The sequence below is a fragment of the Balaenoptera acutorostrata genome, chromosome 8 (genome assembly GCF_949987535.1).
Source record: "Balaenoptera acutorostrata chromosome 8, mBalAcu1.1, whole genome shotgun sequence".
NCBI lineage: Eukaryota > Metazoa > Chordata > Mammalia > Artiodactyla > Balaenopteridae > Balaenoptera > Balaenoptera acutorostrata.
Genome location: NC_080071.1, coordinates 115,914,867 through 115,928,663, shown reverse-complemented (window position 1 = coordinate 115,928,663; position 13,797 = coordinate 115,914,867). Strand labels below are relative to the sequence as shown.

General features: G+C 35.2%; 1 protein-coding gene across 2 annotated transcripts in view; it reads right to left on the bottom strand.

Moving 5' to 3' along the window:
- The window catches only part of RAB3GAP1 (RAB3 GTPase activating protein catalytic subunit 1), a 110,632-nt gene that overhangs the window by 67,905 nt on the left and 28,930 nt on the right, over positions 1-13,797 (bottom strand). For both annotated transcript variants that reach the window (XM_057551843.1, XM_057551844.1), the window contains exons 4-5: positions 10,045-10,177; positions 7,255-7,333 (exon numbers count right to left, since the gene is read on the bottom strand). In XM_057551843.1, coding sequence (XP_057407826.1) covers positions 7,255-7,333; positions 10,045-10,177 — 212 coding nt within the window. The remainder of the gene's footprint in view (positions 1-7,254; positions 7,334-10,044; positions 10,178-13,797) is intronic.

Below are 13,797 nucleotides of genomic sequence, written 5' to 3'. Positions count from 1 at the left end.
ACCATGGTGATTAATTTGTATCCTTGAAAATTTTAAGAATTTTTATTTTTAACAATTACAATTTTAAAATTCTATAAAAAAAACATAAGTATGAGAACATTATGAAATCTTCTTAAGATGCCCAGTTCGCATTAGGCTCCAAATACACAGACACCATCTCATCTTTTGCCATTCTCCACACTCAGCTGCCATACTCCAGGCTTACCAAACTACTCGCAGTTTTCAAGTTCATTTAGGTATCATCACGTCTACTGATGCTCTTCTTCTGCCTTGACTATCTTTTCATCTAACTTCACCTGGCTTATTCTCACTTGCCTTGCAGGACTCAGGTGAAGCATCACCTCTTCTGGAAACATTTTCCTGACTTGATCTGTCTAGAAAGGCAGTATCTCCTATGAGTTTGCATCAAGCCCTGAGGGCACTTATCAACAGTGTTGCCATTTGTTCCCTTGTCTCTAACCCTCTTCTAGTCCCAAAGCTCACTGAGGCAGGGACCACATTTTATCTTTGATATCCCAGTACCTGGCTCATAGTAAATGTTTAAAAAGAATGTTTGCTGAATAAAAGAAAACACACATACTTTTAACATGTTGAATTTTCAAATAGTCCTCAAAAGTTTGGTTGTTGGCCTTCTAACCTTTAAGAAAAATCAAATTAAAAAAATGGAAGTGGGGCTTCCCTGGTGGCGCAGTGGTTGAGAATCTGCCTGCCAATGCAGGGGACACGGGTTCGAGCCCTGGTCTGGGAAGATCCCACATGCCGCGGAGCAACTAAGCCCGTGAGCCACAATTACTGAGCCTGCGCGTATGGAGCCTGTGCTCTGCAACAGGAGAGGCCGCGATAGTGAGAGGCCCGCGCACCGCGATGAAGAGTGGCCCCCGCTCGCCACAACTAGAGAAAGCCCTCGCACAGAAACGAAGACCCAACACAGCCATAAATAAATAAATAAATAAATTTAAAAAAAAAAAAAAAAAAAAAATGGAAGTGATACAGCAGATTGACATGACACAGGTCCCCCTTCCCCCTAAACACACCAAAATACCTAATAAGACATGATAATGTTCTTGAAATACACAGCTGAACTTGAAAGAATAGAAAGGAGATTCCTGAGTCACAGAAACAAAGAGGGAACTGAATGGCAGAAGTAAGCATGTAAGGTGACTCTGAAGAAAAACAGGGGATTATCAACTCTGGATACAGGCCCTCACAGCTAGGGACTAGGGATCGGGATTTTACAGGATAAGCCTTTCAGATGCTAAAAGCCTATCAGCATGACTCACAAAGCTGTCTGCAAAACTGAAGGTGCTTTCATAGACCAGACAGACTGAAAGTGATGGAAGAAAAGTCTGTTTATGTCTGAGAACACAACATATTTAGCTTAGCACAGATAATGTGAATTATATCACTGAGACTGATAAGGTATAACCAGCCCATGGGAAGTGGTCTTTGGCATGTATCCAGGCTAGGTTATGTCCAAAATGCCCGAGCCTCATAATAAATATAAATAAGGCTAGGTCTGGAAACTATGCTTCCAAAAGTATTATATGACTCAGATATTAGCACCCCTTGCTTATGAGGGACTGAGAGTAAGAAGCTGCATATTTTTCTGATGATGTTACCAATCTCCCTACAAGGTACCCTAAACACATCAGTTCCTTCTGTATCCTTTATACTTAATCAAGCATTGTCTGTGCATGGACTTTCCATCAATCCAAATCAGTACACAGGTTGTAACGTTTTGAATGGCCCCTCAGGGATATGGGTGTACATGAGGCAAGGAACTGGAACTACGACTTCTGCTTAAAGCCTGGATCTTAGAAGAGACTGCCACCTCAATAAAAAAACTCCAGGCCCAGATGGTTTCAATGGCAAATTCTACCAAATATTAAAGAAGATAACATCAATTTTACACAGTCTCTTCCAGAAAACAGATGTGAACAAAATACTTCCCAATTTATATTATGAGGCCAGCATTTCTCTGACATCAAAACCAAAATATAGGAAAACTACAGACCAATATTTCTCATTAGCACAGACACTAAAGTCCTCAACAAAATATCAGCATATCAAATTCAGCAATACATATAAGCACAAATACAAATTACACCACAAAGAAGTAGAAGTAGAGTTCATCTTGCGGATGCAAAGCTAATTAGCTATCTACCAAAATCATCCAATGTAATCACTATATTAAAAATCTAAAGAAGAAACAAATGGGGACTTCCCTGGTGGCACAGTGGTTAAGAATCTGCCTGCCAATGCAGCAGACACGGGTTCGAGCCCTGGTCCGGGAAGATCCCACATGCCGCAGAGCAACTAAGCCCGTGCACCACAACTACTGAGCCTGCGCTCCAGAGCCCACTAGCCACAACTACTGAAGCCCGTGGGCCTAGAGCCCATGCTCTGCAACAAGAGAAGCCACCACAATGAGAAGCCCATGCACTGCAATGAAGAGTAGCCCCCGCTCACCACAGCTAGAGAAAGCCCACGCGCAGCAACAAAGACCCAACACAGCCAAAAAATAATTTAAAAAAATAAAGAAAGAAGAAACAAATGATCATATCAATTCAAGCAGAAAATGCATTTGACAAAATTCAACATCCATTCATATAAAACCTCTCAGCAAACTAGGAATAGAACATTCTCAACCTAATAAAGAGCATCTATGAAAAAACTACACCTAACATCATATTTAATAGTAAAAGACTAAATGCTTTCCCTCTGAGATTAGGAGCAAGACAAAGACGTCCACTCTCATCATTCCTATTCAGTATTTTACTGGAGCCTTAGCCAGTTTAAAAAGGCAAGGAATAAAACAGACCCAGAGATTGGAAAGGAAGAAATAAAACTACCCCTATTCACAGACAACATGACTGTTTACAAAGAAAATCCAAAAGACATCACAAAACTCCTCCGAGAACTAATAACTGAATTTAGTAAGGTCATGGGATATAAGGTCAATGCACAAAAATTAGTCATATTCCTACATACTAGTAACAAAGAGCTGGATATGAAAAATGTTTAAATAATACCATTACAATAGCTCCTTTTAAAAAAGCAGTAATTAGATATAAATCTAAGAAAACATATACAGGATCTGCCTGCTGAAATCAAAGAAGACCTAAATTGGAGAGACCAACCATGATCATAAAATGGAAGACTCAGCATAGTAAACATACCAATTCTCCACCAAACTGATCTACAGACTCAAAGCAATTCCAATCAAAATTCCAACAGGACTTTTTGTAGACATAGATAAACCAATTCTAAAATTTAAATAGAAAAGCAAAGGGGCTAGAATAGCCAAAACAACTTTGAAAATTGAAAAAAAAAAAAAATTGGAGGAATCACACTACCTAATTTAAAGACTTATTACAAAACTATAGCAACCAAGACACAAACCCACACAAATATGGCCAAACGATCTTTGACAAAGGTGCAAAAGTAAGTCAATGATGAAAGGAAACTCTTCAACAAATGAGGTTGGCACAACTAAACATCCACATGCAAAAAAAAGAATCTTACCCAAAAATTAACTTGAAATGGATAATAGCTCTAAATATAAAATGTAAAACTTTTAGAATAAAGCACAGAATTGACCATGTGATCAAAGTTAATATCACCAGTGACTAAGTCACGATGATAACATGACCTTCTGATATGATATGATAAAAAGGCATTTCACCTCTATGGTATTCTCTCCAAAAGCCATAATCCAAGTGTAACCATAGAAAAATTTTTCTTACTTTAAAAAGTTTTTAAAAAGACACAAACCCAAATTGAAGGAGATTCTACAAAATACCTGACTAGTACCCCTCAAAAGCTCAAAGTGATGAAAAATGAGGAAAGACAGAAATTTTCACAGAACGGAGACTAAAGAAACTAAGGAGATATAACTACATGCAATGCGGTATCCCAGATTAGATCTTGGAACAGAAAATGGATGTAGTGAAAAAACTAGTTAAATGAAGTTTAACTAATAATAATGTACCACTGTTGGTTTCTCAGTTTTGACACACATACCATGGTAACATAAACTGTTAACAGTAGGGAAAACTGGGTGAAGTGTATCCCAGGACAGTCTGTACTATCTTTATAACTTTTCATAAATCTAAAATAAGCCAAAATTTTTTTAAAGTTTATATATTTTTATCAAATAGAAGAAAGGCTTTGTGACCTCGTGCAAGCATTCTCGGACATGGCACTAAAGCATGATCCATAAAGTAAAAAACTAATAAACTAAACTTCATCAAACTTAAAAATTTTATTCTGGAAAAGACACTAGTAAGAGAATGAAAAGATAAACTACTGTCCAGAGAAAATATTTGTATTCAGAATATATAAAGAACTCTCAAAACACAGCAGTAAGAAAACAACCCAATTAAAAAGTGGACAAAAGACTTGAATAGACACTTCACAATAGAGTATATATGATGGCAAATAAACACATGAAAGATATTCAAAATTCAAATTAAAACTAGGATGAGATATCACAACATACCTATTAGAATGGCTAAAACTAAAAAAACTGACACCAAGTACTACTGCGGATATAGAGCAACTGAAACTCTCATACATTGTTGGTGGGAATGCAAAATGGTACAGTCACTCTGGAACTCAGTTTGGCTGTTTCTTATAAAGTTAAATATACACTCACCATATGACTACTACTACTACTTAATCCCACCCAAGATATCTACCCAAGTAAACTGAAAATATATTTTCATATAAAAGATCTACACAAAAATATTTACATCAGCTCTATTCATAAATGTCCAATCTTAGAAACAATCCTACTACCCCTCAACAGGTGAATGATTAAACTGTGGTATATCCTTAAAACAGAATACTACTCAGCAATAAAAAGGAAAAAACTATTGATAAAAAATTACTTCAAAGGATCTCAAAAGCATTATGCTGAGTGAAAGAAGCCAGTCTCACATGGTTACTATTTGAGTCCATCTCTACGACACTCCTGAAACGACAAAACTATAGTGACTGAGAACATATCAGTGACTGGCAGCATCATAACAGAGAAGAGGAGTTTGGGGGAGGTTACAGAACTGCTCTATATTCTGACTGTGGGAGCAATTTTAAAAAAACCTATACATGTGTTAAAGTTCAGTGAACTGTTCATCAAAAAAAAAAAAGTCAATTTACCGTATACTAATTTTAAAAGTAAAATTTTTAAAAAGTAAATGGGAACATTAAAAAAAAAAACTACTGGGAGCTCCCTGGTGGCACTGTGGTTAAGAATCCGCCTACCAATGCAGCAGACACGGGTTCAAGCCCTGGTCTAGGAAGATCCCACATGCTGCAGAGCAACTAAGCCCGTGCACCACAACTACCGAGCCTGCGCTCTAGAGCCCGCAAGCCACAACTACTGAGCCCACGCGCCTAGAGCCCGTGCTCCGCAACAAGAGAGGCCAGCACAATTAGAAGCCTGTGCACTGCAATGAAGAGCAGCCCCCACTCGCCGCAACTAGAGAAAGGCCGCGCGCAACAAAGACCCAACGCAGCCAAAAATAAATAAATAAAATAAATTTATTTTTAAAAAAACTACTAACAAATGACTTTCGTTAATAAAGAAATCACTAACAAGTGATTTATTAATTTCATACATAGAAAGGTTTCATGTATTTATTCAATGAATATTTAACTATGGACTATGTGTCAAATATACTTTTTTGAAATATATATTAAAAAGCTGAACAGAAATTATATAACAGCAGTGAGATTTTGATATATGTACTATGTGTCATTATCTTGTGAAATCCTCACAATTACTCTCAAAGGTACATATTATTTATTATTCTTACTTTACCAATGCAGAAACCAAATCAGAGAAATTAAATAACTTGCCCAAAGTTGCTGAGATAATAAGTATTTGAGCTAGAAATTAAACATTAGTTTGTCTAATTCAGTGTCTGGCCAAACAGTAGATGGTCAATTAATGCTGAATGAATGAATGCACATAAATGCATGCTCTATGATACAAGCTGCCTTCTGACATATTTTGTCATGTTAAATGTATGTATTCACATTTTAAAAGATAAAAGAATCTAGATGGATTAAATTAAGTGGGTAATTTATTCATTAAATTCCTTTTGTAGTTAAGTTCACAGTTTTTAAAAGATCACATTAAAATAACAAGACTATTTATGAAACCTTAACCAGTTTATTGCACTTGCAAACAGTTTTCTTCTTTTTAGTGCTACATAATCTACTTGATATAGTAATCACAATGGAACGAAGAAGAAACAAACAGATATTATCATTTTCCCCTTCCTTAGAAATTCTTTAATAAAAAAAGTCAGAAGACCAACTCACACCAACAGAATAAATTAAAACCAGTATATAAATTTCCTTCAACTAGGTCTCCTTCCTTGACCATATACTCATACTTGGGCCATTTTGATGGTAGTATGTTTTAATACCAACCTCTCCAAAATAAAGAGATGCTGAGAATAATTGAAAAAAATTAAAAGACCTTTAGAAAGATTAAAAGATGTAAGAGAGTTCTGATGTTATCACATAACTATTTGAGATCAACATTTTATGTCAATTCAATTTTCAGCAATACGTATTACGTTTCCTATGATATTTAAGCGTTCTATGCTAGTCATCAGAATTACAGTTAGGTACAACCTAGATTACGACACATACTGTTCAGAAAGGATTTAAGAGCAGGACTATGACTGCTATCCTCAGAAAGGCCTACTTGTAAGGCTGCCCGCTGGCTGGAACCTGGGAACCTGGATTTGTGGAGGGGTCTCACCATTTTCCCTAAATGATAAGAATTACTGTGCCTAAACTGTTCGTACAAACAAAGTGGTTTATGCTGAACACCTGCTTTCCTTTTAGGAGTCTGAAATTTTGTTATGTAACAGTCAGAGGGTGCCTGTGTAACCAGCCCCTAATTAAAAACCTGAGAGCTGAGGCTTTAACAAGCTTCTCTGGTAGAAAATGTTTCATGTGTTGTCACAACTTGTTGCAAAAGGAACTGAATATGTCCTCTGTGACTCCATTAGGAAAGGACTCTTAAACACTTGCACTTCCTCCAAACTTCGCCTAAGGCACCTTTTCCCTTTGCTGATTTTGCTTTGCATGCTGTCACTGTAAGAAATCCTAGCAATAAGAGCAACTACATGCTGAGCCCAGTGTGAACTCCTAGCAAATCATCAAACCTGGAGTCAGTCATGGGGCCTTCCCGACATACATACTAAAAGTTATCTGAGTAAAATGTATACTTACCATCTTACGAGGCAATGTGCTCTGGGAGGAAAGTCATTATTCATACACAGCAAATCTTGCACAGATTGTGGAATAACATCTACAGAAATATTTGATAATTAAAAAGTGAGTATGTTCATTCTAAGGCAGAATTTTATCATATGATTTAAACAAATCATTCTATGACATGTCTTGCTAGTCCATGTAGTTTTGTGACTGCTTAACGTTTATATCTAAGGCTAACTGTAAGCTTTGGAGGAAGACCAGTGTCTCTCTTGCTCTCTCCCTTTTCTTAAAAAAAAAAAAAAAAAAAAAAAAAAAAGCCAGTCCATAAAAAAATATATATTGATATATATCATTCCCATGTTTATATTTTCCATTCTTCTAAATCATGATTCAAACAATTTCTCATTCCTTACTAGAAAACCTTGTTTTATTTGTTCTTCTTGGCCTGCCCTTGTCTTTACTTTTCTTCAAAATTATACTTAGAAGTCTGTCAACTCTATACCACCTCCCATGGCTAGCCTTTGCTCACCCCTGGCCATCTTAAATATTCTTGTAAAACCACTACACAGCTTCTCCTTTATAACCCATATATCTGTAAGTACTTGCATTACTATCCATAATAAGATACTAACATCAATGATCATTACTTACACTTGTAAATGCATAATAAATTCAAAGCATAAAGAGTAATGTTTATAAAAATATTTCCTGGAACCTCCCTGGAGGTCCAGTGGTTAGGACTCCGCACTTCCACTGTAGGGGGGCGTAGGTTCGATCCCTGGTCAGGGAAGATCCCGCATGCCACACTGTGCAGCCAAAAAAAAAAACCAACAATTTCCTTTTGCTGTATAGCTATACTTGCTGAGCAAATTTGTATTTTGTTAATTTGAAAAAAGAATAAATAGGAGAACACTAATGACTTGATGCTCTAATTAAAGCAATAAGCAACTCCAATAAATAAAAGACCAGTGTTCAGATCTTCTGACCTCTGATAACAGTTTTAAACATGTATCTCCAAATTAACTGAGTTGATGGTTTGCTTGTAACTTCTACCATTAGTTACAGCTTCAATCACAACCAAATTAAAACTGCCCAATACATACACACACGCAGCAATAATGCCTTAACTACCTTAAATCCATTCACCTTCTCTCATCATACCACAGTCTCCTTCGTCTATTCATCTCAGAAACACTGATTCTAAGCCTCCTTACTTGCAACAGCTTTTCCTTGATATATGATCTTTCTTCAAATTAACAGCACTTAAGATTTCTCTACCTTGAACAGGTTCCTTCATTAATCAGCAGAATGTCGTACCCGGAAATCTCTGGGCTATAATCAGACTTTCCACCAGTTGCATATATTTCCCTCTTCCCCTTATTCCTAAAGTATATCTATTCATATTCTGGTTTAATTATTTTATTTTGCTGTATAACTATCTTAAACATGTATATACACGGTCAAATTATCTGTCCTAGTTTATGAATCTAAATGCAGATGCTATCTAACTGTTTTGTTTGTGAAAATAATATATACAACAGAAAAGGTAATATAATTTTATTCCTATACAAGAAAACGCACAAATATTTCAGGCCTACACTTAGAAATGATAATCTGTTTTGACCAGAAAAACTTTAACACACATTCTGCATATTTATTTTATGAGTGAATGAAGAAGAGTATTTGACCAACAGATTCAAAATTCATATTTTAATACCTTGCTCACTCACTGTTTTACGCTAGCATATTACAAAACAAAGACTTCGGATGATGTGACCTATTAACAACTGTAAGCACTATTTACTGAGTACCTAACACAGGCCAAGTACTGAGAAAGGTACTTTTTAGAAGAAACAAAAAATAGGCAATACAAAATTTAATAAAATTGAAATATTAATTCAGAATTAGAAGTTACAGCATTTCAAGTCAGCAATACATTATGAGATTATTATATTAAAATCAACTCTCTTAAAATGGATCTTTCTCTTAAAATGATTGATAATATAAAATCAAGTTGCCTTTGCAAGTTCGTAAATTACGCCCAGCAAATAAAATATATGCCTTTTTGGGGAAGAAACAAACTCTTAAAATCCTTTATTAAGCTGCAAATGATGTTTGCTAACTTGAATACTAATTGCAATGCTTATACAAGAGCCTGGTAACATTAGTAATCATGAGATAGGTACTTATGTACAGTATCTTATTAAATCCCCCCATTAACCCTCCAGGTAGTATCACTCCATTTTACAAATGAGATCAGTCAAATTTAGAAAGGTCAAGTAACTAGTAAGTAGAAAAACCAGAATTTTAATCCACTTGATCTGACTCCGAAGTCTGGGGTATATCCAAAACATGACGCTGACTAATCAATAAATAACTTTTTTTTAATTCTTCAAAGCCCAGCTTAGTTACTTAATTCTCTATAACATCTTCTCTGATCTCTCTGGACTAAGAGTGATCTTTCCTATTCTGAACTCCTGTAAGACTCTGTGCTTTGGGATGGCACTTACCACTTTTTACCTCTTATTATTGTTACTTACTTACAGACCTTATCTCCCCTACTGGAATGTAAATTTTTTTCAGTTGGGCTTAGCAGAGTACCGAGCACATCTCAGGCACTCAATAAATATGTGATTTAATTAATTTTAAAATAAATGCAAAGATCATACTCTATTTCAGATGTGGTGAAACGACTCTGCATACGTAAAACATCTCCAGAGGATACTACTTAATTGAGAGAACTAAATTCATAATTCAAAATTATAATCACTTACAAGAGTTTAAAAATATGTAGTACAAACTTACCTTCTAATACCTCATCCTTTCCTTCTTTATCAGGGGATTCTTGTACAAGATAATGATGAGTGATTGAGAACTTGAAATCAGCAAAGGAAATCTCATCTGATTTCTCTTCCCATGTGCCAGAAGTAAATATACCCTGTATTTAACAAAAAAAAAAAAAAAAAAAAAAAGGGAAAAACATCTACCTTATGGTATTCAATAGTTACCTTTAGGTTTATTAACCACAGATCTTTTTTCCCTTTTTCTTTCCATTAATCTAAAAGTTTGATCCTAAATTTATCCTCCCCATAATAAAAGGAAAAGGAAAAATATGTAAGTGAATAAACAAAGAGGAAATTATTTTATAAACTATTTATCACAGTATTTCTTTAGAAGAAAATTCCCCTAGAATATTAACTATCAAGTGACTTACAAAATTGTAATTTTCAAGTAATTTTTGTAAGATGAGTCTCTATATAAAATCATGAATATACAGTAAATCCCATGCCTCTTCACACACCAAAAAAACCCCAGCACCTTCTCTACCAACAGCAGAATCTCTGAGTAGCTTTTAACTGAAAATAGTTAAATTTCATAAATTTTAAAAATTAGAAAAAAATACATGACAATAAAATATATTTTTATTATAAAAATCTCAAATCTAATAACATCACTATGAGGTACACAGAATTACTGGATATCATAAATTGCTTCAGAAAAAAAAAAAGCAAATTTGTAAAATAAATTTAGGTCACATGGCATCTGTAGTACTTATTTGCTTAACAGGTTCTGCAAGCTTCTTTATCAAGCTTTGGCATTCAAATATTTTCATTTAAACAGCAACTTCTTCATTGGAAAATATTTTAATTAAAAGTTCCAAACAGCCCTCTTACTTACACAACATAACCATAAAAAAGGATTTTTGCCACAGGTCTCTAGTCTCCCATAGCTATTCTTTCCACTAGAGAGAGATTACAGATAGTCATTACAGTGTAGCACCACCACTACAAGGTAGAAATACCAACTCAGCAACTTCCAAATACAGATAGCCACAAACTAGATAGGAAAAATGTAAGGAATGATTCTCTGCGTTACAGAATTTTTTAAAAGTGTTTTTCAGACTGTACCTAAGTTTTATATGTGTTCCTGGCAAGGTATTTATAATTCTGAATCTTTTTTTTTTTTTTATATGTCTGTAAGAACACAGCGTTTTTATTTTTATTTTTTTAAAGGATTTTCTTATTTATTTATTTATTTATTTATTTATTTATTTTTGGCTGTGTTGGGTCTTCGGTTCGTGCGAGGGCTTTCTCCAGTTGCGGCAAGCGGGGGCCACTCTTCATCGCGGTGCGGGGACCGCCCTTCATCGCGGTGCGCGGGCCTCTCTCTATCGCGGCCCCTCCCGTCGCGGGGCACAGGCTCCAGGGGCACAGGCTCCAGACGCGCAGGCTCAGCAATTGTGGCTCACGGGCCCAGCTGCTCCGCGGCATGTGGGATCCTCCCAGACCAGGGCTCGAACCCGTGTCCCCTGCATTAGCAGGCAGACTCTCAACCACTGCGCCACCAGGGAAGCCCCTGAATCTTTTTATTAGGAGAATAATCACCATGTATGATACATATCAAAAACTATGATTTTTATACATTGGGTTTCTTTAAAGTGAGGTTAACCTGTGTTAAATTAAGATATATATATGGCCTGTACCAAAAGTCTCAAACTGCAATAAGTAATAAATGATATACATAAGAGCTTGGTTTGCTAGGAAGAATGCCCACAATAAAGCAGTGAAAGCTAAAACTAAGGCGGGGGGGGGGAGAAGTCCAGAAAATGAGAGATAAGTCCCCCTTTCAAGCTTGCAGAAAAGCTGAAATTTTTTTTTGCCATATTTTTAATTGAAATATAGTCAATTTATAATGTTGTGCTAGTTTCTGATGTACAGCAAAGTGATTCAGTTATACAATACATATTCTTTTTCATATTCTTTTCCATTATGGTTTATTACAGAATATTGAATATAGTTCCCTGTGCTATACAACAGGACCTTGCTGTTTATCCATTCTGTATATAATAGTTTACATCTGCTAGTCCCAAACTCCCAGTCCAACCCTCCCACACCTCCCCTCCCCCTTGGCAACCACAAGTCTGTTCTCTATATGTCTATGAGTATGTTTCTGTTTCATAGGTAAGTTCATTTGTGTCATATTTTAGATTCCACATATAAGTGATACCATATGGTATCTGTCTTTTTCTTTCTGACTTACTTCACTTAGTATGATAATCTCTAGGTCCATCCATGTTGCTGCAAATGGCATTATGAAATATTCCCTTAAAATGATACAAAGAAACATTATCTGACCCTAATCCTGCATTCTAGGTACTACTGTCAACCTTACTGAACAGCTATCTCAAGGTGGATTTGGTTGTATTCAATAGAGAGGGCATCCAGGTTCTGTATCCAAAACAACTTTTTAAGATAATTTAGCTTAACTGAAAAACAACACTCCAACCTCCCTCCTTCAATTCCATTATGATACAGTCACTTGACACCAAATTCCAGTATGGTGTATATTTACTATTAGAACCAGAAAGGATAACTCTAGTTCAGAATTAATCTAGTAATTCATCAAAAATAACTTCTGATGGCCCTAATTAGACAATAAAAAGAATTAAGCACACAGACTAGAAAGAAAGAAAGCTGTCTGCATTCACAGATGGCATGATTATGTACATAATATATCCAAAGGAATCTACAAAGTACTAAAACTAACTTGAGTTTATGAAGCTGTGGAATTCAAGGTCAGTATACAAAAATCATGTGCATTTTTATATACATATACCAAGCAAACGCTTGGGAAATTAATTTTTTTAAAAATACCACTCTTATAACATCAAAAAAAATCAAATATCTAGTGAAAAGACTTAATGAAAGATGAGCAAGAACTCTACCTAAAAATACCTCAAAGCATTACTAAAAGACATTAAAGACCTAAACAGAGATATTTCATGTACATGGATTGGAAAACACAACACCATTAAGATGTCGATTCTCCCAAATTGATGTATAACTTCAACACAATCCTAATCAGAATCCCAGCAGGCATTTTGTAAAAACTGCCAAGCTGATTCTAAAACTAACATGAAAATCCAAAGACCCTAGAATAGCTAAAATAATTTTTGATGAAAAGTATACTACCTGATTTTAAGATTTACTTTGCTACAGAAATTAAGACAGTACAGTATTGGCATAAGGAAAAATAGATCAATGAAACATAACAGATAGTCCAGAAATATATTCACACTAATACTTCATTTTACAACAGAGGAGCCACTACAATTCAGTAGGGAAAGGATAGTCTTTTCAACAAATGGTTCTGAAATAAGTAGATATTCATATGGAAGAGAACACAGAATATCCTCACAACCTTAAAATAGGCAAAAATTCCTTTGACAAGACACAAAAGTCACTAACAATAAAATCAAAAACTGAGAAAATGAACTTCACTAAAATAAACATGCTTTCCAAAAGACACAATTAAGAAAATGATTAGGAAAGCCATGGACTAATGGAAAAACTCAAAATACATATATCTGACAAAAGACTCACAACCAAGATGTACGAGAATAATTTTAAAAACGAAACAATCCAATATTTTTTTAATGAGCAAATACTTGAACACTTAGCAAAAGAAGGTATGAATGACTAATAAATAGTTAACTGTGATGAATTACCAGATACTACTGAATATCAGTAGTCAACAGCGAAATGCAAATTAAAACCA